A 27,846-nucleotide genomic window follows, 5' to 3' on the forward strand; every position below is an offset into this window, starting at 1 on the left:
TTCAACAATCAGTGATTGTTAGGATCTTTTCAGGAAGCTGACAGATCAGCTACTCAGCAGTCCTGACTGAAGATATTTGCAAATACTTCATGTCTTTTCCATTAATGTGCTGCCCCATGTGGGATATAGGTAAAGCAGTGTTACTTCTGCAACCATAATTGTTTATGCAAGGTAAATGAACTCACCAGTGTATAATTGTTTCAGCCAAGAGCCGAGTTAACAAGAATGAAAACTATGTGAAGGAAATATATAATTGTTTTTGCATTAGCTAAAATGTGCATACAAGAATGAAATGTGCCTGCAAACACAAACAGATAAGGTGCTGTGAGGGAAAGGGGTGTAGGTTATGCTAGATATGCCTGTACAAACAGTTACAAGCATGTTTCCAGCTTCAGCAAAAACAAAAAAAGACCACCATCAAAAGGTCATAAAGCTTGGTGTGAATAAAAGGATAAAAGGAAATATTGCTTTGGTAAGCACGGAAACAGATGGTAGTGAAGGATAAATAACAATAAGACTACAGAGGGAGGTGGTCGAATGGCCTTGTGAGGCCAGAGATAAACATTTTGTCATGGACAAGGCCGGATAAGTTCAGAGATGAACAGCTGGGTTTAGATTAGCAACAGATGTAAACAGGGGAGGAGAGAAGAGAAACAAATTACATAAATATTGTGTATTAGTTGAATTCAGAGCATATGTCCCTGCCGTGTGGACAGTGGACACAACACCCCTCTTGCAAGAGCGTAATAAACAATACTACTGATTCAGATCTTGTCTCGGACTGAAATTATTGAAGTGAGTGAGCTGAGTTTCTCACACCCATAATAATTGAAAATGATTATATTTATAGAGCTGCCTCCTCTAGTGAGGAGTTTAAATTCCACCATCACTCATGAACTGGATGTGGCCAGATTGCAGAAGTTGGTTCTGGAATTGCTCATGCTATTTTGCAGTAAATTAGTTGTATTGCAACTTCACCAGGTTGGTACCATTTTTAGCTATGCTTGATGCTGCTCCTCACCGATCCTTCTGCATTCTTCATTGAACCAAGATTGAATGCCATGACAACAGTGGAAGATATGCCAGGCAATGAGGTTGCAAGTTGTATTAGGGAGTACAATTCTGCATGCTGCTTATGGTCCAAAACACCTCATGGATGCATAGTTTTGCGTCATATCAGCTTCAAATCTATTCCGTCTGGCACAATGACAGTGCGGCACAACAGAATGGAAGATATATTCATTATCATGATGGCAATTTTACCTCTACAAGAAGTTTGTGGTGGTCACTCCTATCAACTGTCATAGACAGATGCATTAGCAACAGGCAAAGATGTTACATTCTTTAGAACGTGACTAGCTTAATAGTCCTGCCGAGCTGTCTAATGATAGCAAAATAAAGAAATGCTGAATTATGCTTTGATTATAAGGGAAGTGTCAGAAAAAGGTCAAAATGATGGGGCTTTTAAAGGGGAGGGGTAATCTTTTAACTAAAGTACAAGTATGCTGGTTTTAGAATTACCGATCATATTCTGAGTATTTTTGTCATCACTATACAAAGTGTGTATTGAAAATCATCCATTTATTGTCCAGAAAGCTTGATAATGAACAATGCACTATAAAGCGCTTTTCAGCGCTAGAATAAGTACTTACATACAAACTAAATCCTAATTTACAACTACACAGTCATTATTTGCATTTCAAAAAGATGAAAATAACTGTACAAGTTTTAGTACAAAAGCAAGCACATAATACAGCAATGTGAAGTATTACAACAAAACAGAAATGACAGTGAGCTGTCTTGAATACAGTTCGCATATATCACTTCAAACACAAAAAAAGAACACCCCCTTTTCTATTCGCAAAACTGCCATCAACTCTTTCTTCAACGAAGTCCCAATGTTTAGGAAGGATAACTATCACAATATGATTGTTGATACACCCAGTTATCTTGACAATCAAAACCTTTTTTAATAAATTATTTTGCATTGCAACAACCATGCAAGCTAGAGAGCTAGCTTTTTCAGTAAATGGGAAAGTGAAAGTCAATATGAAGCTTTAAATCTCCAACATGGACGAAGACAATATAAAAAAAATGTGCTTAAGCACAAGTACAATGTTTGTTCTTAAATTGTGTCCATTCCTCTCATTGAAGAGGAGAAACCCAGGCCCATTCCTCTTTGTGTGTGGGTCTGTGATCGTGCCATCTCATACTGCGCATCCAAGTTCCTAAATACTTCTTCCTGCTGTTTTAGAGTTTTGAAACTTTCATCAGGATTTGGTATTGGGGTTCCTACCTCTTCCTCATCCTGCAAAATAATGAAATCAAATGACGTCACACCAGATAATTAAGATCTCACCACATGCTTTCACAGTTGCAAATTATGTAACCATAAGGCAGACATGGTTTCCCATCACATTTTCACAAGATCATAGGAAATAGGAGCATCAGTTCAGTCAGCCCACTGCAACTGCTCACTCTGCCATTCAGCAGCTTTGCAGTCACTCTTCTACCTCAATTCCACTTTTCTATTCCACAATCTCCTTAGTATCCAAAAATCTAATTGGTCTCCTCCTTGAATATAATCAACAATTGAGCAAGCACAACCATTAGGTGTGGAGAATCAAGGGTTTGCAACTTTGTTAATGAAGATACTTGTCAACTTGGCCCTGAACCGTCAACCCTAGTTTTGGAGCCTCCAATCAGGGAAAACAATCTCTCAAGCATCCACATTATCAAGCCCACCACAAATTTTATTTTTAAATAAGATCGCCTCTTGTAATTGTGAATGTCAGAAAACATGGGCGCATTCTACCTAATTTTTCATATGACAACCTGGTTTACCTGTTGGTTTAGAGCAGACTCATTTAGATAGGTTCCACTTCCCTCAATCTTATTCTTCAATATTTAGCTGATTCATTGACTAGGTGAAGTCAATTGCGACAGCTGTATCAAATGCTGCTGTTACTGCAAACAGCAGAGCAGTGCAACAATTAAGAGTATAGTTGATAGCTTTTAAAACATGAACAAAAGCTGCCTGTTGTTGAAAGTGGAATTTTTCACTGTTAATAGCAGCCACTCAGGCTGACCCTTGGCTGAATACAGTATTATTGAACAGCCACAAACATAAATTAAGAAATTATTTCTACAGGGTTTTTTTTTTCCCCAGTTGGCACCAGGATCCCATACTAAAAGCTGTACTTTGCTGGAGTATTATAAGACACAAAAGGAGATAAGATGACCAAATGCTTGATCAAAGTGGTAAGTACTAAGGAATGTGCTCATGAAAGTAAGCAAGGGAATTCAATATAGAGTTCAGACAACTGAAGGTAAAGCCAGTTATGTGGAGCAATTAAAATCAGAGATACTCAAGAGGTCAGAATTAGATAAGCATAGATATTACATGGAGTTGGAACAGATTACAGACAAAGGGACCGCCAAGGTATGAAGGGATTTCAAGATGATGGTGAGAATTTCAGATTAAAATGTTGCTCATAGGAGCCAACAGAAGTTAGTGGGCAATGGTAATCAACAAATAAGACATGGTGCAAGACATGAGCGCCGAAATTTTCGATGACCATTGGTTTAAGGACTGTAGAATATTGATACTGAAATTGTCAAGTTCACAGCTAACAAAGGGACAAATTAAGTTTTTAGCAGAAGATGAGCTGAGACAGGAACAAAGTTGAATAAGTGTAGGTGAAAGGTTGCAAAATTGTTTGGGCTGAGCTGAAGGGATCTTTGGACAGACAGCTAGGAATAATAATGCAGAAACATAAAAAAGCCAGTGCAAGTCTTATGATGGACACAATGATTATGGAACCAAGAGAGATTAGTCATGGTCAACAATGTCAGCAAAGAGGCACTGGAGGAGAATGGTATTGTCAACCATGGCAAAGACAGTATACAAGTCAAGACGACTAGGACAAGTCAGCTACGTTGGATGTTCTTTGTGAATTTGACCAAAAAAAGATATTCTGTACTGTGGCAGGGTTAGATGTGAGAGATTCAAAATGAGTGATCTAGAAAGGACAGGTACATCATTTCATTCCAAAAGTGTTAATGTTTTATAAGAATCAAGCTGCGATTTTAAAAAAAATAGTTTTCTATGATTGCTGTTCTTAACTCACCTTGATGCCCATTAATTTTCGGAATTTGACATTTTGGTCCTTGTTACCAAAATTTAACTTTTCCCATAATTCTGCAGTCTGCGACTTATCCTTTAACAGAACACAAAAAGCATATGAAAATCCATTAAGTGCACCAAAATGACTGAGAAAAAACCATAAGTCACAGGTCTAAATATGCATTTTACAGAAAGGTGGAGTGTTCGTTGGTAGAAAAAGTAACAAAATTAAAAATAGATAACTCGATCTTGTTTTGGTGCTGTTTACAATGATTTTGTGTTCAGCAGTATTGGTCTTAATGCCTACCATGATACTATTAAAGCCTAAACAAAATGTGTTGTAGTATAACAAATTTAGTGGAACAATTTACCACAATGGCCGAAGGTCACTTTCATGCAGGTCCCAGATATTTGCAATTATTAACCTACCACTATAAAAGTGCAAGGAACGTGGGCTTTCCTGTTCTAACACCAGTTCTTCAATTTTTTAATATTACAATTTAATTTGATTTCTGGGAGACAATTTGCACTAACTAGCTAATAAAAGCTATTTATTTGTTCTGTATCTCAAACTCTTCCCAGAACACACTGATATTTACAGCACAGAGACTCGTGAATCTCTGCTAGTCAAATTTAACACAAAACTCAATGCCCAGTTATCTATCCATTATTTTGCATCATTCTCTATTTCAAATACTTATCTATTTTTTCCCTCAAAAATATAAGCCCCTAGTTCAACTATTTCCAGTGGCAAAGCATTCCATGTTCCCAATAAATCGTTTATTTTTGTAATATTTTAGAATTGTTCACTGAATCTCCCACTGTCAACATCCTTGGAGTTACCATTGACCAGAAACTCAACTCACCACATAAACACAGTGGCTACAAGAGCAGGTCAGAGCCTCGGGATACTGCGGTGAGTAACTCACCTCCTGACACCTCAAAGTCTATCCACCATCTACAAGGCACAAGTCAGGAATGTGATGGAATACTCCCCACTTGCCTGGATAGATGCAGCTCCAACAACACAAGAAGCTTGATACCATTTTGGACGAAGCAACCTGCTTGATTGGCACCATATCTACGAACACTCAATCCCTCCACCACTGGTGCTCAGTCGCAGCAGTGTGTACTATCTACAAGATGCACTGCAGAAATTCAACAAAGGTCCTTAGCACCTTCCACACCCACGACCACTTCCATCTAGAAGGACAAGGGCAGCAGGTACTTGGGAACACCACCAGCTGCAAGTTCCCCTCCAAGCCAGTCACATTGTTGACTTGATAAATATACCGCCGCTCCTTCACAGTCGTTGGGTCAAAATCTTGGAATTCCCTCCCTACTGACATTGTGGGTCAACCCACAGCAAGTGAACTGCAGTGATTCAAGGCAGCTGACCACCACCTTCTCAAGGGCAAATAGGGGTGGGCTATCAATGCTCGCCAGCCAGCGACAAAATCCCACAAATGAATTGAAAAAAAAAACTCTTCACTCTCTAACCCTACTTGATCTCCCATTAGGTGAACTGTTGTTCTGTATGAATTTAAGATGACTACTTTACTACAGTCTTTATAAAACCCCAGAATTCGATCTCCTACATTCTTTAAGAGCCAAGACCCCAGCTTTTTCCTATTTTAAAGGCAGATATGAAGTGGATATCCCAAGTGTGATGCATCTAGTCACACCACTCAGCTTTAAGCAAAAGAGAATTTATTTGAACACAACAGTTGAAACAAACAAAAGAATTTAGAATAACTTAATTACTTGAAAACCCAACTGACTCGATATAGCAACTTAATTATATCAATTCCCGTAATATCCCAGATACTCAACCCTTGGCAAAAGGCAAATTCAAACAGGTTTTTATAGGCAGGAGAGATTTCAGAGAGAAAGCTGATCAGAAGCCATATGCTGAAGCTTGGAACCTTTCTGCACTGCAGCAGTTTGTGACTGCCTGCTACAAGCAGCTTCTCTGTGACAACTAAAAAACTAGAAAAACCTGAAGTGGGAGAACTAACCACTCCCCTGCCATTGTTAAACAAGGCTCTTTCCCAGACACACCTACACCTCTGCCTTTATGATCGTTCTAACAAAAACCCAAGGACAAAACAACATGACTAAAGGGACAGCATTGTCACACTATCATATGCATGAGGTACACCACTTCCAACTCTTCTCCAGTACAAACAAAACTGTGTTACCCTCAGTTTTCCTTCTGTCAATCAACTTACTTTCGTGACTAGGTTTGCTCCTTGACTGCGAGTGAATTCTCACAAGCCACTTGAGGTATCATATCAAACAACTTCTGAAAAGCTAATATGCATCAATGCTGCATTCCTTTTGTGGAGACAACTGAAATTCTTTAAAAGAAACAAAGATCTTGCCTTTAACAAGTCAACGCTAAACATCCTTTACCCCATTTTCCTAATTTTCACTTCCCACTGTAATGTTGTTATATTGCATGTTCAAGCTTCCATTAGTTCACACTTTTTCAGTACTGTCAGATGGTCACAGGGCTAAAATTAACTATTTTATGCTGATCTTCAGTATTTCCAGATTCCAAATACTCTTCGCCCCTTGCATTTTCTCACCAATTGTCTCATGAAATTGCAATGTAAAAATGCACACCATTATGGTTCATTTCTTTGAGTCTAAAATTTTGCAGAAAACAAAAAAAAACTGCCAACTAAGCATTGAAAAGTAGGGAATTTATACTGAACTACACTGAAGCTTGGTAGACCCAACTTAAGTGTACTGCAAAAGGTTCTGGTTGTCACATTACTAAAAGGACACAGAGACACTGGAGAGAGTCTTGCAAGGAACAGCATAACCAGAGGCCATTAATATAAGGTTGTTACCAAGAACTCGAATAAGGAGTTCAGAAGAGTTGCAAGAATGTGGAACTTGCTGCCACCTTTGGTAGAATCACAGAATTCCTACAGTGTGGAAGCAGGCCATTCAGCTCATCGAGTCTTGACTGCCCACCCCCCAAAAGAGCAACTGCCCCCCCCCCCCCCCCACTGAATCTTGCAAGTTCCATCAAAGTTGCCTCTCATTCTTTTAAAGACCACAGACCCAAGCTGTCGAACCATTCCTCACATAACAGTATATCCAAATCTAGATTCAGTTTAAATAAAGGTAGTCTGTGGAAGTGAGGGTTGTATTGAGTCAACACTTCAGGCCTCTCTGAAGACCACCAGAGATCCTGCAAAGCCGAGGGAAATCTTGGAGGACCAGTTTCATGTAAAAGTAAACTTTACAATTCGTCACCTATAGCTGAATGTTTCCAAGTACCAGCCACATGAATTAATTATCAGTACTTCAGTAGGTGCCTGATAAGGGCAAGAAATGTGATTTCTCAGAGGTTGAACTGTCTGAGCAGATTCTGGAACTGATGACAGCTTCCATGCCCTTCCAGGATTTTCAAAAAGAATGCATGGAGAAAATAGTCACTGACATAGACAGCTGAAAATATGAAGCCATTGTAGCCAGATAAAGACACCTGCAAGCGTTAGGAACAGTTACTAGTATTGACACAGTAGCTAGGATGCAAAAAGCAAGAGAGGAGTGATCAGTACAGTATATTAAAGCCATTGCAATGCTGTCCAGCATTTCAAGATATTTGCAAGTACATTATAAAAGTACATTAGTCCCAGAGACGCAACTGGTAACTACAACAGGGCACAAAAAAACAAAAAGCATGTACAGCACACTGGCAGGAACAATAGGGTATGTGCCAGAGATCTCAATATGTGCAAGATAGAGCAGTGAAGATTAAGATCAGAAGAATCTTCAATCAGATGGGTATTAAAGCCCTGGAGAATGTGCAAAGAAGATTTACTAGAATGATACCAGGAAGGAGGGATTTTGGATACAAAGAAAGATTAGCAGAATTGTGCTTCTTCTCCTTAGAGCAGAAAAGATGAAGAGGTGATCTTACTGAGATGTTCAAAATTATGAACAAAATTGACATTTTTACACTAGTTGCTATGTCAGAAGCTAGGTGTCACAACTTCAAAACTGCCAGCAAGACAGTCATGAATGAGATAAAGAGAAAGTTCTTGACTCAAGAGTTGTTAGAATTTGCAATGTACTGCATGGGGGAATAATGGCGTTGGACTCAGTCATGCAGCATGGAAACAGACCCTTCAATCCGAACAGTCCGTGTTGACCACAAGTCCAAAGTAAACTAGTATGGGCCTACGCTGGGCCCATAATCTCTCCAAACATTTATGTACGTACTTATCCAAATGCCTTTTGAACATTGTAACTGTACCCACATCCACCACTTCCTCTGGAAGTTCATTCCACACACAAACCAATCAGAAAAGAACAGCTCAAGTCTTTTCTTTAACCTTTCTCCTCTCTCCTCAAAAATTAGGCCCCCAATCTTGAAATTCCCCTGCCCTAAAAGACACATGTCATTCACCTTAATGATACCACTAAGAGGATCATCTCTCAACCTCCTATGCTCCAGTGAAAAAAGTCCCAGCCTAATCTTAACTCAAACCCTCCATTCCCAGCAACATGGTCATAAATCTCTTCTGAACCCTCTCCAGCTTAATATCCTTCCTCGAAAAAGGGCATCCAGAGTTGGACACAGTACTCCAGAACTCGCCTCAAATTGTCCAGCACAACCTCAACGCGACATTCTAACTACTATACTCAAAGGTCTGAGCAATGCAGACAAACATTCTAACCACTCTTTCCACCTGCAGACTGGGGGAAAGCAGCAAAAAGTAGGTAAAGATATCCTACCTTCAGCATAAAAAACATCCTTTTCCTAGCAAGCATCACTTCTAAAGAAGGGTCACTGGACCCGAAACACTAACTGATTTCTCCCCACAGATGCTGCCAGAGCTGCCATGATTTTCCAGCAATTTCTGTTTCTGTTATAGAATAGAGAACAACCTCGCTTATCCGAACATCAATTATCCAAATTTTGGATTATCTGAACAAGATCTCAAGGTCCAGCAAAAACAATATCCCAACAATCAGTTATCTGAACAAAATGCTCCCCGCCCATCTCGTTCAGATAACCAAGGTTGTTCTATAATAGGTCTTCAGACCAGATTTCATATTCAGATGGGAAACAGGAGCCCTGATGTGAGAAACATTATGGAGTTTTTATTTTCAAAATTCTTCATTCAGAGACTGCGCTTCTTACAAGGCACTCAACAACTGCCACATCTAGCATATTGCATAATAAAAAAAATTACAACTTTGGTTCAGAGACTATTGCTTGGCAACCTTCAGCACAAAACCAAGGTTTTGTTTGTTTGTTTGTGCAACGAATCCAAAACTCAATCCCTTCATTATTCTTAAAAGCTTTGCTGAACACGCGATCCAAAATGCAATTTGACTTTATAAACAGCAGATAAACTATGTTTTCTTTAACCTTTCAGTTTCCTTTAAACCCTTCTCCCACAGTACAAATGCAAAGTTCCAGTTTCCTTTTACTCAAAAACATTTATGTATTTCTAACATGATATACATGGCAATGATTTTTCCAAGGCATACAAATGCACAGCATGGAAGTCAGACTTCTTAGCCTAACTCTTCCATGCTGACCAGCTATCCTTAATAAATGTAGTCCCATTTACCAGCATTTGGCCCATATCCCTATAAACCCTCCCTATTCATATACCCATCCAGATGCCTTTTAAATGTTGTCATTGTATCAGCCTCCACCACTTCTTCTGTCAGCTTATTGCATATGCTGCGTGAAAAAGTTGCCCCTTAGGTCCCTTTTAAATATCTTTCCCCCCTCATTTTTAACCTGTGGCCTCAGTTTTAGACTCCCCACCCCAGGGAAAGGACCATGTCTATTCACCGTATCCATGCCCCTCATGATTGTATAAATTTCTAGAAGGTCACCCCTCAGTCTCTGACACTCCAGGGAAAGTAGCCCCAGCCTATTCAGCCTCTCCCTATAGCTCAAACCCTGCAACATCCTTGTAAATCTTTTCTGAACTTTCAAGTTTCACGACATTCTTTCTGTAGCAGGGAGAACAGCACTGCACACAATATCCAATAGTGGCCTAATCAATATCTTGTCCAGCTGCAATATGAGTCCTATACTCAATAAAGGCAAGCGTACCAAACAACTCCTTCACTATAATATCTTGCTGAAACCATGAGCACTCCAAGGCCTCTTTGTTCAGCAATTCTGTCCAGGACCTTACCATTAAGTATATACGTTATGCCCTGATTTGCCTTTCCAAAATGAACCACCTCGCATTTATCTAAATTAAACACCACCTGCCACTTCTCAGCCCTTTGCCCCATCTGATCAAGATCCCGTTGTACTTCTTCGCTGTCCACTACACCTCCAATTTTGGTGTCATCTGCAAATGTACTAACTATACCTATGTTCACATCTGTGACTATCGATGATACAAATATCTCAGCAAGGGACCCAGCATTCACTTCCCTCGCTTCCCCCAGAGTTCTAATCAGGTCCCAGGGATTTATTCACCTTTACGAGTTTTAAGACATCCAGAACACCCTCCTCTGTAATATGGACATTTTCCAAGATGTTGCTATGTATTTCCCCACATTCTCCATCTTCCATATTCTTCTCCACAGTTAACACTGTTGCAAAATACTCAAAAAAAAAGGAAGAACAATGGGAAAAGGCAAGAACATGCTGGTGCCGAACTATCTAATCTGTGTACGGGACAGACTAGTCATTTACAGAGGAACCTCGATTATCCGAAGGACATGGGTGGGGAGTATTTCGTTTAATTAATCAAATTCTGGATAATCAAATACCGGATAACAGTTTAGCCAAGCACTAGGACCTTGCAATCTTACCAGATAATCTGAAATTTGGATAATCGAATGCTGGATAATCAAAGTTCCTCTGTATAATACTCTCAGAACCCTGTTACCCACAGAGGTATCCAAAGTGTGGAGGGAGTGTACATTCTACGAAAGTCATAACACCTAATGGAACACACTGGGGATAAACAGAAGCCAAATCTGGGAACACATCAAAGTTATGTTCACATAATGAAGGAGTGGAAGACCATCCTAACAGATAATTTACCTTGCAAGAGATCAACATACGTACAAGTCGAGAACAAAAGTATGAAGTCTAGATCTTCAGTAGGTTGAACTATCACAAGGTTCAGAAGGATTATACAGACTTTTCAACTTGAACTCAAAGTTTTCAATTCTTGTTTTTAATCAGCATTTTCTGCAACTACTTTAATGTATACATATTTTCACAGTTGGTGCATACAATTTTATCTTGGGGGGGAGGGGGGGGGAGGTGGTGGAAAAATGGGAATGATGTACTTTAGGAGGCAAGTATGCTAATGAGTTAAGGACCAGGAAGACACTGCATTGCAACCAAGTCAACTCCAAGCAGCAGTGTGATGGATTAACGATGTGTAGCCAGTTGCTCTATAATTGCAATTATTTGTTTGTCTATTCAGTGAAGCCCCCTGTTTGGGACTTCCAAATAAATTGAGCATATGCAGCTTACCAATCCTGCATGTTCAGGAAAACAACACAAGAATACAAACATTTTCATCCATTTGTTTTCTCCAATTATTTTTCATTGTCTATGAACTTGCTGATTGATAGAGTCTCACCGTTTCCTGAATATCTATTCAATACCCGAACCATCCAATCTATGTTGGAATTAAATTTTAATGCTTTTCTATCTGCTATTAAATATATGTAACCTTATGCTGTAGAATCAACACTCATTATATTGCGGTGTTGCCATTTAGAAAGTTGAATGCTTCAGTGTTGTCTACTTCAATCTTTTCACCAGTAAAAATATATTTCTCAACTCAGCACTGCCTTCTCATAGCTCAGGTGGCTCATTCCAGTCATCATTTGATCAGCTTTCGAGTGTTGCTTACAGTCTCATTCAATTTGGTAATAGTTGCAAGCCTGGAATTCTAAAGCTTCAACCTTCTCCAGATAACAGATACATGATGCAAGAGAATTCAACTTAAAATTAAATCATGTTTGAATAACATTTGTACCTGGTGTAGCAACACCTGCTACTGCAGTCACATTTTCTGACACAGGATTTTGAAGCTTTAGCCAAATTAGAAAATATGAATTGGAGAAACGCTGTGATCACATAAAGCAATAAGATTTCAAAAGGATTTATGGTTTTTTAAAAAAATATGGGCAATATTTTAAAGCCAAAAGAATAGGGAAAAAGAAATTAATCCTTAAAACTAGGTGGATGGTGAAGGTAGCATAATGGTTAGGCGAATGGGATGGAGAAAAGGAATCTTTTTATATAAAAAAAAGTAACATTAATTAAAACTGATAAAGAAGTCTGGTGCAACAATATCAGTGCAACATTGACATGGCTAATAGTAAACTCACCCCCTCTTTCTTGTTCTGCCAGAGAAGTTTGCGTTTCTTCTCTTGCTCTGCAAACTTCATTGGGTTGACAGCAGTTGGGTTGTAGTAACTGGGCACAGCTATACCGGTTTCAGCCAATGCCTTCGCTTGGAGTGCTGCCATCTGTGCAGCCATTGCAATTTGAGGAGTAACTTGAGTACCAGATGCCAGGAGAGCAGCAACGTTGAGAACTGATCCACCACTAACTGTTAAGACATTAGAAATACAATTATGTATATTTGCTCAGACAAATTCAACTGCAAACAGCATAAATACCTGGATGTACCAAAGTTTAAAAAAAAAATCACCATACCAGGTTACAGTCCAACAGGTTTAACTGTAAGCACTAGCTTTCAGATGGTGATGAAGGAGCAGCGCTCTGAAAGCTAGTGCTTCCAGTTAAACCTGTTGGACTACAACCTAGTGTGGTATGATTTTTAACTTTGTACACCCCAGTCCAACACCGGCATCTCCAAACCCGGATACATCAAGTAGACTGAGTGCAATCAAGAGGCGAAGTCAGAGTAACTGCTCCTCAGATCAAGGCAGCCATGTGTGTGGCTGACAACAATGTGGCTCAAAAAACAAAGTACAGTAAAACCAAGCCAGTGCAACCCCGAGTGAAACTCTAGTCACAATCATACATCTTAGACCCAGAACAGTACTGTCGAGATTTCTTAGAACAGTATTCTTGATCAAGCCATCTTCTGTTGCTTCACCAATAATCTTCACCATTAGAAATAACATTTGATGATTTCAGAATATTCAGCTCCATTCATAATTCCTCACAAAATGAAGCAATTTATGCTAACTGGGACCACATCCAGGTCTGGGCTTAAAAATGGCAATTTTAATTCTGACTGCTTTTCCTGGCAGTTAGTGGCACTGCCACCAATGCATTCCCTCTCAGTGAAGTGTGACTTTACTACTTCTTAGAAACTGAACTCTACCAGCCATATAAATAGCATATTCAAAAGAACATATGTGGAACTGGGAATTCTGCAGCGAGCAGATTACCTGCAAGTCCCTCAGCAACAAGGTATGCGATGCAATACTCTCCCACTTACTTGAATTGGTAAAGCAGCAATAATGCTCAAGATGCTTGGCAACATTAAGAGGAGATCAGTCACTCAATTTGACTGGTATCCTATTCACTAGTCTAATCATCTGTTCCTTCACACAGTGACTGCTGTGTGCATTATCAACATGTCACACTGCAATATTATGCCCTATTTCCCGCAATAGCAACAAGCAAAAGTTCACCTCTGCAACAGACATGGACAGCACATAGACCCAAACAGTACCACATCTAAATCTCGAACAATCAAATTTAGATATGAATTTCTGCTCCTTCAGGACATCAAAACCAGCACAGCACTGCAGGAGCACATTCAGTGTCATCCTGACATTCCTGAGTCAACTAGACACTGGTGGCAAGTGCTGGCTATGGCCTTGACACTTACAACTTGAGAATGAAATAAGCAATGGAATTCAGACACGCATGTGCACAAACAATTGAAAACTACTGCAAAGGAACAAAAAGGCTAATGGAATGTTGGCTTTAATTCAAAGGAGTTTAGAAGCAAAAATAAATTGTTTGATGCTTTACTATACAAAACCTCATATTGACCCAATATGGAATATGGCAGTCAGTTACGGGTACCAAACGGAGAAAAAGATATACTGATCTTACAAGTATGTGTAGCTCAGATACAACAACTTATATGGAGTTTTAAAGGATTAAATTGAAAGAATAGGTTACATTGACTTGGTTGGTATTCTAAATTTAGAAAGTTGATAAATAACTTATATTTAAGATAAAAACACAAACTATTCAAATGGGGAATTCAAAAGGGAGGTAATCTTCAAGTTGGAAACTGGCAGCACCAGGATTAGTCAACAGCTGCAGATAGAACTGGTTGAGAGGAGTATTGGGGAACACTGACAAATATTTCTGTTCTGCGATCTAACAATAAGATCCTTGCCAGTCAACAATATGATTGGGAAAGTGCATTAAGGTAATGTCTGAAATCCAACTGTGCAAAAATAAGACACCCTTCGTATTTAATTTTAATTTATTTTTGTTAATAAAAAAAACAGGTGCACTAGCATAGACTGGGTTTAGGGTAGCTAAGCCGATCTACCCAACAGCCCTGACATTAAATCTGAACTGATTATGGTCCAAACTACCTGTCCTGAACACCATAAATATCCAAAATCCGTTACAACCTTGACTCCAAAGTTGCCACATCTGAAGTACTTGTACTTTGAAAATGAAGAAATATTAAGTTTTCCTACCTGTCGGTTGGTTGACACTTCCTAGTGACCCATTAGTTGTATCTATTGAAAATAAATAGTTTATTTTTCATACTATTCATCCAGTGGCTGTTTTGCAAAGTCCAGTGTTAAATATGACTGTCATTAATGCTTTGAATGCACATTGCAGTTTTTGACATCTGTGGCACCCATGTAATAATTAGAGGAACACCATGAAGTGATATTCTAATATTTAAGAGCCAGACTTATTTCTTCAATTACCACTTACTTCTTTTGTTTCACATAACCACAGAACTGCCAAATGTCTACACCTTAATTGCAAGTGTTCACAATCTTTAAATTTTCCAACTTTCAAATATTACCTTTAAGTTGTTTTTGGAAAAAAGGAGACTGTAAAACCAATATTAAACAATCAAATAATTTACTAGAGGGTGACCGCCCCATATCTGCAGGTCCTGTTATGGCAGCCCGAACGTAATACAGGGAACGTTCCAGAACGAGGGACCAGAAGGCTGCTGGGAAGGTAAATTTCCCATTGAAATGAATGGGTTCGCTCCTATTTGTGGCGAGTCTTGGAACATGTCCCCCGTGGGTATGGGGGCGCGGTGAATTAATGTATTACATTTCAAATCAAGAAGTGCTTCCTGTTACTCTCAGGCCACCTATTTATTACATTTCCTTAAGTATTAACCACCACAAAATCAGATGCTGTTCAACTGTGTTTTTTAAAAATCAAGTGATCAACAGTTGCCTATCAATTGATGGTAGCAACTTTTAAACATAATGCAACAAATATACCAAAACATTGACAGGAATAATTGTACATTCTCTTTCCCCCACCCTTGTTTTTAAAAAAAGTATCTTGCACAAAAAAAAGCCCACTTCGGAGTTGAAGGTCATTTCTCATTTACTTTCTGTAATCCCAATTCCAAAGCTGATTTGCAATTCCAATGATGTCCAAGTACCGTGGCAGGTTTTTGCAGAAAAGCCATTTGCTACCTAACTTCCTGGAAGCCACAGACACACTTCAGAGACAGGATTTCATTTAGATTGTGAAGCCTACAAATGCAAGGGAATTTTGCTTTCTGGTTTCAAGCATACTATGGAGGCAAAGTAACTGGTTTAAAGAGTCAATTTTTGAAGTGAAGTTGGAAGTGCTTTGCTGCAGCTAGATTTCAAAGCTTTGCATTTATCTCCATAATTTAGTTGCTACTTCCATTAGTTTTACAAACCTTAAAATTAGCAGATATTGTAATACTTTAATTACCTGCAACATCTGTTTGCTCCACTTTCTGCTTCTCCAGTAGCTCTTTTTCTTTTTGCTCTTGAAGCTTCTTTGCTCTTTCAAGTCTGTGATTCAAACAATAAGAAGTTACTAAATACTTAGCAAAGACTCTGACTTCAAATGTACCTAGATTTTATTCTTTAGTCTCTCGCTATAGTCTTTCATAGTAACTGCTGCATGCTTCAAATAAGGCTTCGCACCATGTTTATAAGATCACAAGAGACAGGGATAGACTGAATGCGCTCAGTCTTTTTCCCAGGGACGAGAGGGCATCAGTTTAAGATTAGAGGGGAAAGAATAAAAGCGAACCTGGGGGACAACTTTACACATATGGAAGGAGCTGCCAGAGTAAGTGGTTGAGGTAGGTTCAGTATCAACATTTAAAAGGTCTTTGGACAAATACACGCATAGGAAAGGTTTAGAAGGATATGGGCCCCAAGTGCAGGGAAATTAGGTTAGCATGGACAGGCATTTTGGTTGGCATGAACCAATTTAGGCCAAAGGGCCTGTTTCCATGCTGTCGCACTCTATGACATCTAACTGTAAGATAGCTCACAACCTATACACCGCTTCCTCTGGCCAGAAGGAAACAACAATCAATGCTAATTGAATAATATCCAGATGTAGTTTAAAAATAAGACATCTCCAAATCAAGACCAACAAGAGGAGAAATCTCTTGAGGATCAGTAATTTTTGGAACTTCCTTCCCCAGATAACACTGAATTCATTGAATATATTTAAGGATTTTTGATCAGCAAGGGCGTGGAGGGTTTTGTGAGGCCAGCAGGAAAATGGCATAATAATAGCACTATCATCGGTTCAGCTATGACCTTACTGAATGGTGCGGCAGGGAAGTGGGGTCAAATATCTCGTACATATTTCTGACAATCTAGTAGCTTTTTTCGTTCCCCTACACAAGCCTGCCAAATGAAAACCAAACATAATTATTCAGTAGCACAATGAGCCCTCTAACCTACAATTAAATACAGAAAATACTGGTTTCAGCACTTTGTTTCTATTTCATATCTCCAGCATTCACAATTGTTTTTTCCCTAGCTACTTACTTTCGTATTTTAAAGCAGAAACAAACCTCAAAATATTACAGGGCTGCACTGAACCAAAAGAAACCTCAAAACCAAGATGAACTGATGAAAAATAAGGAAGATAAATTACCTTCGGGCTAACGCTTCCTGAGCATCCATAGCAGCATTGCGACCCCGGAATGCTGGGGGTGTTCGACTCCGACTTCTGCTTCTACTGAACTTGCGTTTTCTTTTTTCTCTGCAATATAAAACTTCATTTTTGATTTTATTCAAGAGAGGAGTGTATCAAAATGAAAATGCATTAAAAAACCGAAAGAACTGTGGATGCTGTAAATCAGAAACACAGACTCAAAACTTGTTGAAAAAGTTCTTACATGCCTCAGCATATACAAGAAACACTTGAAAGTAAAAAGCTAAGGATTAACTTTCTTAAGGTAATACATTAACTAGAAGATGAGTTTAATGTGAAAATATTTTAGTTTGAAAAGAAAATAGACAATGTTTTATACTACAAAGTGGAGGCAGAGGGACTCACTTGCTTCGGCTTCGACTTCTGTGCACCCTGTGCCTTGATCTTGACCGAGATTTTAGGCGTCGTTTCTTTTCTCTGCTTCTTGAACGCCTGCCCCGGCTCCTGGAACGCCTGCCCCGACTCCTCGACCGCCTGACCCGGCTCCTGGAACGCCGGCCCCGGCTCCTCGAGCGTCTGCACCGGCTCCTCGATCGCTTTCCCCGACTCCTTGAGCGCCTGTCCCGGCTTCGAGACCGCTTGTCCCGGCTCCTAGAATGCCTGTCCCAGCTCCTTGAGCGCTTGTCTCTGCTTTTTGATCGCCTCTCTCGACTCCGAGACCTCTTTTCTCTGCTCCGTGAACGTGACCTCTTCTTTTCACGACTCCGATGTCGCCTATAAATTACGAACAATACATACTCAGGATTACAAAGATAATCAGTCACATGTTAAAATAATCCCAACTGAATAGAATTAGGCATTTGTTCAACTGCAACATTTGATTAATAAAGACATCCATTTTAAATTAACAGTTTTAAAGAAGCTCAAAAAAGCGGTCAACTCGATTTAAGTAAAGATGAATTACTTTTCAATACCTTGCCGTAGAAAAGTGGCCAAGATATTGTCCCAATCAAATCACAAAGCACATTGAAAATTTATTTGAACTCAAAAATATATACATTAAAATTATTAATACTGGCCTCTCCCTGGACCTGGATCTTGAATAACTGTGAGCTTTTGACGATTTTTTGTCTTTCCGTTTTGGCCTATCTTCTCCATTTTCTGTTGAACTTAATCGCTCCCTCCCTTTGTCATGCTCCTTGTCACTTTGTTGATCAGAAGATTTTTGTTTTTTGGTGGTACTTCTTTCTTTTATCTCCCGTCTTTGTTCCTGTTTTAAGAAGAAGTTGGTTCTTTCAGGAAAATAGTGCAACAAAGAGAGTTAGTATGGGTAGAAAATACAAAGATTTAATAGTGGGTTGTAAAAGCAACAATTCTTTGAATGTCTTAGAAGAAGCGAAGTAATAAGCTATCAACATTCAGTGCTTTTTACAACACACCAAACCCAAGAAATAGTAATCAAAAAGTGTACACTGATACACATTCAAGGGGTGGAATAATCTACTTGCTTTCCAATAATTAGCCATAAATAATATTCTTTAGGCATGAGACTCATCACTCCACATCATCTACTGCCAACACAAAAAACCTCTCCAGGTACACTCAAACCAAAATGAACTTAGTTGAATCAAAGATCACTTACAAAATTTTCAAATGTCAGTCACTATACACATATTTTTCATATAATAGGCACACTGCGCTCAATCCAACTTTGTTATTTATCACATTAGTGATTAAACCTATTTGTATAAAAGTTTCAAAGACTTCAATTTCAATTGCAAGGCACTATTCAGGTCCTTTCAACTCTCAACACAAGGTAAAACCAAAACACCAATCATAATGCAAATTAGTTACACTTTCAAGATCTGACCCAAACTCAGTGATATGCAAATCTTAAAAACTGTACCTTTCCCTGCAAATGCTCCTTCCTGTGTACAGTTCCTCGCACTTTACAACTTGGGCAATCTCAGACTATCACCAACTAATTCTAACCAAGTATTTTTAATTTTGCGAGACCAGTACAAGTGGAAGTTTGGATCAAACACTAATATCAAAATAAAGCCAAGCTCTTACAGGAAAAGTGAAAAGGGCTATCTGGGATGCATCAAATGATGCAATTACTAGCCAAAAGATAATGATCTTATGATTGTATTCAAGAATTTCAACTTTTCCACTTCTAATGGAAACATATCAATCCGATGCAGGATATCCTCCACAATGAGAAAGAATGATTAATCATGGAACAATTCACAGGGAATAAACTTGCCTATCTTCTCGGTGAACATGTCTACTAAGCCTTTTCCTTCAATTAAACAAATTCAAACTATGTTGTTAGATGCTTAAATCCACCAGCATTTTGAAAATGACTCAAAAGACTGTTGCACATCCAACTTTCATGCAACTATAATGTTTAAAAAGAATGCTGGTGATTAATTTAAACAACTAGTTGCCGTAGAAAATATTTTAGAATTCTAAATCATTTTGTGGTAGCCAATAATCACTCTTCCAAAAATATTTCAGTCCGTAATCAAGAAGTCCAAACACCAACTGTCTATGACAGTGAAAACCTCACCTAAGTGAAGTTATTTAACAAAGTGCTGATACAAATTTTTGTAAAGATTTTGATATGGCCAAATGTAAACATTTTCAATTTCTACACATATATACACAAAATCACAGGCACACTGAACTTTTACGTCAAAAAACCTACCCATTTGGCGCCAGGTTGGTGGTGGAGAGAACATTCACAAGTTATGTGTTATGCATTTAAGCATTAAGTCATTGGAACATGCAAAGGTACTTATGAACATTTTATTTTTTCCAGACCTCAGCATGTTTTTATTAACTACAATTTTGATTTTTCTATTAGGTATCAGACCTGAAATCAGATTATAATTACAAGCTGAACTCAGTGCCAGCAATGATACTGCGAAAACATACTGCGGCATTTGAAGCAAGAATGCCAGCAAAAGTTTTAATTAGCAAGGGTGAAACAAAGTTAGTACCGGGCTAAAGCCCATCAAAATACTAAATATCCAATAATTAGGACATAATTTACAAAGCAGCATTTATAAAAGGTTGGTCAGTTCTTTGAATTATGCAAAAATCAAATTGAAATATTTGGACATTATCTTATTCAATGTAGTTTGCGGGGAAGAAAACGCCTCCTCTCCAAACCATATTGAATTGACAATTGACTACCACAAACAAAGCAGATTTGCTGGGTGATTCTTTCAAGTTACAAAGCAAATACGAGTGTGAATGGCTGATATTTACCTTTTCAGGAGGTAGGCTTATATTTTTTGCTATTTGACTCTGCAGCGTCTTCTGCTCACTGTGTCTCTTCGTGCATTAGCACGCTGAGTACGATTCATTATAGAAATGTTATCATGTGATCTATGTATACAAAGTAAACTTTCCAAACACAAAAATGCCAAAAATCTGTATTGATACCCTCCTAAATTGTAATAACTAAATATTAAAATATTTGGTCAATTTTAACCTATTTAATATACTGTTCTAATTAGAACTGGGAAGAAAACATTTATAGTCATCTGCTTAGGTAGGATACAATACTTTGTCATGACAGCTAAGCAATTTTACTTTTGTCTAACAAACTTTGGTACTTACCATCCTGACTGTCAGTATTCAATAAATAAATAGTCAGCAGCACAACATTTAGTTCTTAAATTAACTTATATTCTACAGAAAGTATTAATTACCTCTTTGCTTCTGCTGCGACTTTGCCTGGATCTCCGGCTTTCACTTTCTGGAAAATAAAAAACTACTACATGAACAAACTCAGTTGCAAAGAAAACCATGAGCCTTTATTACAATTGCAAGCCTATTTATCCATGCATTGTATACCTTTTAAAAATGTCAAAGATCTAGAGCAACTGGTCACAAATTCATTTAAGTTCATCAAGTCAATCCAGTTTTCAATATGTAATTTAGATATAGTTTTGCAGCTTTAAGAGAGTCGCAAAATTGTCAGTAACCATGACAGCAAAAACAGCTTCAAACCAAGTTAGGTGCTGATCTAACGAATGAGTAATATTCTGACACCCAACCTAAAAATTTCAAATGCAGAAATATTGACTAATTACTTAACGATTGTCCAATATTCCAGACAAGCAAATAAACTATAGTGTGCAACTAAAATATATTAGTTGCTTTTATAAAGGCAGTAACAACAACTCATGCAGCAAATATTTATCAGTAGTTTCATTTTAAGTAGCCTTTTAAGAAATAGAATGGCACTTCTCTTGGATATGGCTTATAACATCATGGTGTATAACTCTGACTAATTTATCTATTTTGCCTGTTATATCTGCAGGATCCTTATCTTCACATATATTAACTATAAAATGCAAAAATGTTTTAGCTTCAACTGTAATTTCTCATTTACAGCATTTGACAAAATGCTCTATTAAAATTTATTGTAGGCAAATGTTCTATGGCTAATAATCCAAATAAAAACATCCTCCAACATTCTCAAACTCAAGATTGCTGCAGCTCTAAATTATACTATTTAGAAGACGTAACACGTGCCAACATGTAGTATTCACAATATCCTGATTTCAGGCTACTTGTCATGACAAGAGCAAAGGAAATCACGTATGTGTTGTGAGAAGAGAGTAAATTGATCCATGGTGTCTCTGTGCAACTCTAATGCAATGTTACTTCAGAAATCCAGGAAGAAATCAGCTCCCCTATTAAGTAATGTCAGGAAGGAAGGCCAGCTAAATAAGAATATTGTTGAGTGAAAACTGTCAACACTCAAATTGTAACAATTATTCTCCAAGTCAAACTTGAGACTGTAATACCAACATAAAGGTTTAGAATCTTATACATCAATAGAAACAATGTACACACCAGACTTCCGTTTCTTCTCCCTCGATCTTGATCTCGACCGAGATTGTTTCTTCTCCACAGACCTTGATCTCGACCTGGACTCTTTCTTCTCCACAGATCTTGACCTTGATCGAGAATGTTTCTTCTCCCTCGATCTTGATCTTGATTGAGACTGTTTTGTGTCCCTGGATCTCGATCTGGTCCTAGACCGTTTCTTCTCCCTAGATCTTGACCTTGACCGAGACTGAGACGGAGATTGGGAAGAACGGTGCTTGTAGCTTTTGGGAGATTTAGACGTTGCCAATCGCTCGCTTTTCTTTTCCGTGTCTGAAGCAGATTTTTTCAAAACCAGCCCATCCTGTTCAGCATCACTTGCCTGTTGGCAGATTTTAAAAGTTGTATCCAGATTAACATTAATTTTCACAATGTAATTTCTTCTTTTGCTCAGTTTCATCTCCTCCTGAAGTTATTATTCCTTTTCTGGGGGATAGCTGCACCATAAACACTAATTTTTAGTCCTATTGGTTATGACACAAACAACAATCTTGACAGCGTGAGTAATCCAACTTACCTTGTTGAGTGTTGTGGTTCTGCAAGGATCAGAAAGCTTGAGTTGTTATCATGGTAAAACCTAGCTGTCTCTTACCTAATTCTTACCAATGGGTTACTGGGCAACAACCTGACCGACATTCCTGCTGGGGCCAAGCAGAATGTTTAACTATCTGGTTCACATTAGCTCACTTAGTACAGACTGAGAATTGAATTTAGGATCTGACCTATATCGTCACTTATTGCAGTAAATTTGCTGAACCACTATGGTAGCAGCTACCAAAGACATTTACAAAGATGCACCTATGTTTAGATGAGTACAGCTTGTCCAATCTCAAGTAAAAGCAAAACAGGATTGGAGTCACTAAATAGTAGTGCACACTCATCTAGTGCTCTTTAACTTTTATCTAAAATACTGTGGAGAATGTAAATCTTTCTGACTGATGTCTCCAAGTTTTCTAAAATCTCAGCAAACTGAAAAATAGCAAATGCAATTTCTCATCCTTAAAAAGAAAGAGGACAAAGGATGAACCCTCAAATTTACAGGCTGATTATTACTCCAAATACGCAGTAACAGTTTGAGACAGTTAGGACTAATTATTTGACTGGAATTTCTTTTGAGGATGGACAGATAAAGATTATGGCTGTGAAAGTCATCTACCCAGTTTCAGCAAGTCACTGGCCCACATAACAGACTAATTCACATTGGATAGATGGCCAATATTAAATTGGACGAATGCATGGCTGAACAGTAGATAACAAGTATCACAAACAGCAGGGACTAATAATCTGGCAGCTGTTAATTTCAAAGTGCTATAAATAGCAGAGGTCGGAATATTTTACAACTGAAAATTTGGCAAATCTTGCAATAAGTGACACCACATGCCTGATACAAAGACTAGATAATGTAATCAATGCACAACAATTCAAAAAAATTAGCTGGAGGTTGCAGCAGAGAAGTGGTAAATGAACTTTGACAAGTGTGAAATAAAGGTTAAGAGATGACAGTTTGGATTACAACTTAAATAGGAACATACAGTTATCAAAGAGTCACCTCAATATTTATGTAGTCAAAAACCTGCTTACTGAATCACAAGGGTTTGTGCAAAGATATCCACTCAGGGATGCCAGTCTCTAGAGAAGATGAAGAACAGGGTACACCAGTAGGAGTGGGCGGCACGGTGGCACAGTGGTTCGCACTGCTGCCTCACAGCGCCTGAGACCCGGGTTCAATTCCCGCCTCAGACGACTGACTGTGTGGAGTTTGCACGTTCTCCCCGTGTCTGCGTGGGTTTCCTCCGGGTGCTCCGGTTTCCTCCCACAGTCCAAAAGATGTGCAGGGTCAGGTGAATTGGCCATGCTAAATTGCCCGTAGTGTTAGGTAAGGGGTAAATGTAGGGGTATGGGTGGGTTTCGCTTCGGCGGGTCGGTGTGGACTTGTTGGGCCGAAGGGCCTGTTTCCACACTGTAATCTAATCTAATCTTCAGGATTTTCAAAAGATGTGAAGGAAGGAAGATTATTCAGTTGGGCAGAAGAATGAATGACTAGGTAACATATCTCAGAATGAATTAACTGAATTTGCATTCATTACATATAGCTAGTCCACTAAAACAAACTTTGCCCTATAAATTCAGGAATTAGTCCCAGGGTAGACTCCTGACCTCAAGGTGAAACTCAGAGTGGACTCCCTGCTTTAGAAGGAGCTGTAATGCTGAGCTTCTTTATTTCTCTAATTTATATCTAATATTTTATATCTTTGTACCCAAGATGACGCTGGAAATGGTGACTTTGTACATGTTTCGCTGTACTCATGCATTCCTATACTTGAGTACATGTGACAATAAAGCTAATGCAAAGACATGGTATGTCACTGAAAAGAAATACATCACCAAAGTTTTAACTTCAACTCAGCAGTATAAAAGCAAGAGTGTCTAATTGTAAATCATCAAAACATTCTGTAACACACCTGGAAATGTGACATTTTTGATTGAGGCTTTGCCATGGGGAACTCTGGGTTTCCCAGGCACTTCAATGAAGGTGCAAGGCTTGCATGAGTTCCTTTGATTTGCAGAAATGAGGAAAGGGGTCACTTGAGTGAAGCATTAACAGCAAAATTTAATACAATACATTTTTAAAAAATGCAAGAAAACTGCCCTCTGTACAGCACCTCTCAGAGAAAGCCTCCTATCGGTAGCTGACATCAGTGCACGCACAGTAAGGCACCAAGACTGGCGCTGACATCGCATATATGCAGACTGGCATGGAGAATTCAGTGGGACATCAGCACATGTGCAAAACAGCATAGCACATGGCACATGCACAGAATGAAGCCCGCAAACTGATCCCAGCTGGAACTGTACTACTGCCAGAGGTAAGCGTTCTCGAAAACACTGTACCCTAATTCTTCAGCAATGATATTGCCAAATCGTGCTGCCATTATGCACGCTACCTGTATCCTGCATTGTAATAATCTATATCACTGAGTTTTAGAACACAGAACAGGAATGCATCCTTTGGCCCAAGATGTTGTGCCAAATATGACACCAAACTAAAGTAATCCCTTCTGCCTCCCTTGGTCCATTTCCCTCTACTCCTTGCATAATCATGTGCTTAAATAAAGGTGCCTTAAGCAGCCATACCAAATTGGCTCTCACCATCCTAGGCAGCCTTGTTCCAGACTCCGATCACATTTCAAGTAATTCTGAAAAAGGTCATTGTTTTGGTAAAATCTGTCAAATACCAGTCTGAATTTTCCAGACTGGTATTTGACAGATTATTTTCCTACAAATGAGCATCAAGGTTGTTAAGAGTAACCATGCCCCCATCAATACCAATTTTGGGTTCTTAGGCTCCAGCAGCATGGTTTCATCCTAATACGAACCGTGGGCAGCACGGTGGCAATGGGCGGCACGGTGGCACAGTGGTTAGCACTGCTGCCTCACAGCGCCAGAGACCCGGGTTCAATTCCCGACTCAGGCGACTGACTGTGTCGTTGTTAAGAGTAACCATGCCCCCATCAGTACCAATTTTGGGTTCTTCGGCTCCAGCAGCATGGTTTCATCCTAATACGAACCATCTTTCTTGCCCTGAATCCAGCAACTCTACCAGGTTTCTTCAGGGCAAGTAAAATGATTCATATTAGGATGATACAATGCTGCTGGAGCTTCAGAACCCAAAATGCGTATTGAAGGAGGCATGGTTACTGATGAAGGGCTTACACCCGAAATGCTGATACTCCTGCTCCTCAGATACCTTCTGTGTTTTTCCAGCATCACACTCAACTAAAATTTAAAGCGAGACGAGCTATGAATTTAGTTAAAGTCGTTAAATGATTTATTATGCACAATACTACGTTTTGTGAATCGAATACAAACTCCAAGGCCTAATATCCAATAAGGCTGCAGCTCTAGTCGGTTCTTCAATCTAACAACACGATCCACTGGGCTAAGAAGATCCTTTCGATGCCAAATACACTCATCATTAGATTTTCACATGTTAAGTACATAATGCAAATGGAAATAGTACAAGTCGAAGAATCTGACAGCCCTTCCGCTAAAATAATGTGCACAATAAACGAACTTACAACGCAGCGTCTCATCATCACGTTTCTTCAACACAGCAGCCAGTGGCTTAACTATGTTATCAAGAAAAGATACATAAAGCAAAATCGGATTCTCTAATACTGTTAAACGAGCGACTGTTAACTTGACATGATGTGAAAAGGGTTTCATAATGATATCGTCTATATTTAAAGAGACGAATGTTCCAGAAAAAAAATTTCCAAGATGGCGCCTACCGCCATTTTCTACTCAATGACCGTGCCACCGCACCGTCGTGCAGGCCTCCGGAAAATTCCGAATTTATCACATAAACGGGGGAACATCAATGTTATTTATTTGAGAATACTCACCGCCATATTCCCAAGCGTTTTTGTAAGAGAAACAACCGTCAGTCCGCCGCCGATAGGGTCAGCAGCCACCGCAGCCGCCTCCCAGCCGACAAAATGCTCAGTGACGAACAGCCTCCTCGCGCTGGTGCATTGTGCGCACGCACTGACCCGCCTCCACAGGATTGTCGTTCTCAGGCATTTCATCTCAATTCAAAAAAACATCATTTCTTGTGGGTTGTATAGATTTTCAATTTATTTAACAATAAATTTCGCTCCCGTGGATTTTTGACAGTATCCTGCAACTGCACTCAGCTCACACCTATGTCATACCTAAAAACGTTGGCTGTTTTTCTCTCTCTCCAGATACTGCTTGATCGGCTGATCATTCCAAACGCATTATGTTCTTATTCCAGGTGTCAAGCTTCTGCAGTACTCTGCTTCCATACACCATAACAATTTCTACTGTATTTATATATTGTCTTAAAACCACGTAATGTAACAGATACGCAGAATCACGTGGGACACTAATCTAGAATAAGGATACTGGTTCCAATAAATGGATTTCGGAGCTTTGCTTTAAAGAGTTGGAAAGGCTCACAGGGTGAACATCCTCTATTAAATGTTAATTTAGAAGCACTAGCTTTCTGAGTGCTGCTCCTTCAGCGCTCCCAAATAAATCTGTTGGACTATAACGCGGTGTAGTGTGATTTTTCAATTTGGCTCACCCCAGTCCAACACCAGCACCTCCAAATCATGACTATTAAAATGGAGTTAGAGGTTGTGCCAATCATGGTGTTCGGATGACTACACAACAGTTTGAAGTCAAAGCAAGGTACATAGGTCTACATGTATGTAAAGAGAAAAATATTAGTTAAGGCAACTACACTCAGAAGCTGGGGAAATTATAATGGGAAACAAAAAGATGGCATATTTTGGTGCTGTCTTCAGAAGAGGACACAAATAACATACCAAAAATACAGGGTCTCGTGAGAGGTGAGAAGAAATCAGTATTAGGAGAGAAATGGTGTTGGGTAAAATGATGGGAGTAAAGGCCAATAAATCCCTAGGACCCAAAAATCAGCATTCCAAAGTACTTAAGGAAATGACTAAAAATAGAGGAAATAATGGTGGTCACCTTTCAAGATTTTATAAACTCTGGAACAGTTCTCATGGATAGAGAATTTGTAACCCTATAATTTAAAAAAGGAAATACAGAGAAATAAGGAAATTGTAGCCCAGTGAGCCTGACATCACTATTAGCAAAAATACTCAAGTCCAGTAGAAAGGATTTAATAGCAGAGCATTTGGAAAACAAT

At 38.9% G+C, this 27,846-nt stretch overlaps 1 protein-coding gene across 2 annotated transcripts; it reads right to left on the reverse strand.

Annotated features, from left to right (window-relative positions):
• Positions 1 to 1,564: 1,564 nt before the first annotated feature.
• rsrc2 (arginine/serine-rich coiled-coil 2) lies at positions 1,565 to 26,749 on the reverse strand. Of its 2 annotated transcripts, XM_043715772.1 has the most exons (12): positions 26,552 to 26,639; positions 24,608 to 24,699; positions 22,113 to 22,467; positions 20,960 to 21,006; positions 18,317 to 18,507; positions 17,643 to 18,011; positions 17,238 to 17,345; positions 16,047 to 16,129; positions 14,801 to 14,842; positions 12,485 to 12,708; positions 4,131 to 4,220; positions 1,565 to 2,308 (listed from the first exon to the last, which is right to left on the reverse strand). In XM_043715772.1, exons 2-12 carry the CDS (start codon positions 24,641 to 24,643, stop codon positions 2,126 to 2,128), a joined length of 1,728 nt encoding a protein of 575 aa, XP_043571707.1. In that variant the 5' UTR covers positions 24,644 to 24,699; positions 26,552 to 26,639; the 3' UTR covers positions 1,565 to 2,125. The 2 variants fall into 2 exon arrangements, with proteins under 2 accessions (XP_043571707.1, XP_043571706.1); XM_043715771.1 differs by lacking the exon at positions 24,608 to 24,699 and having other exon boundaries at positions 26,552 to 26,749.
• Between the last annotated feature and the right edge of the window lie 1,097 nt (positions 26,750 to 27,846).

The sequence above is a fragment of the Chiloscyllium plagiosum genome, chromosome 25 (genome assembly GCF_004010195.1).
Source record: "Chiloscyllium plagiosum isolate BGI_BamShark_2017 chromosome 25, ASM401019v2, whole genome shotgun sequence".
NCBI lineage: Eukaryota > Metazoa > Chordata > Chondrichthyes > Orectolobiformes > Hemiscylliidae > Chiloscyllium > Chiloscyllium plagiosum.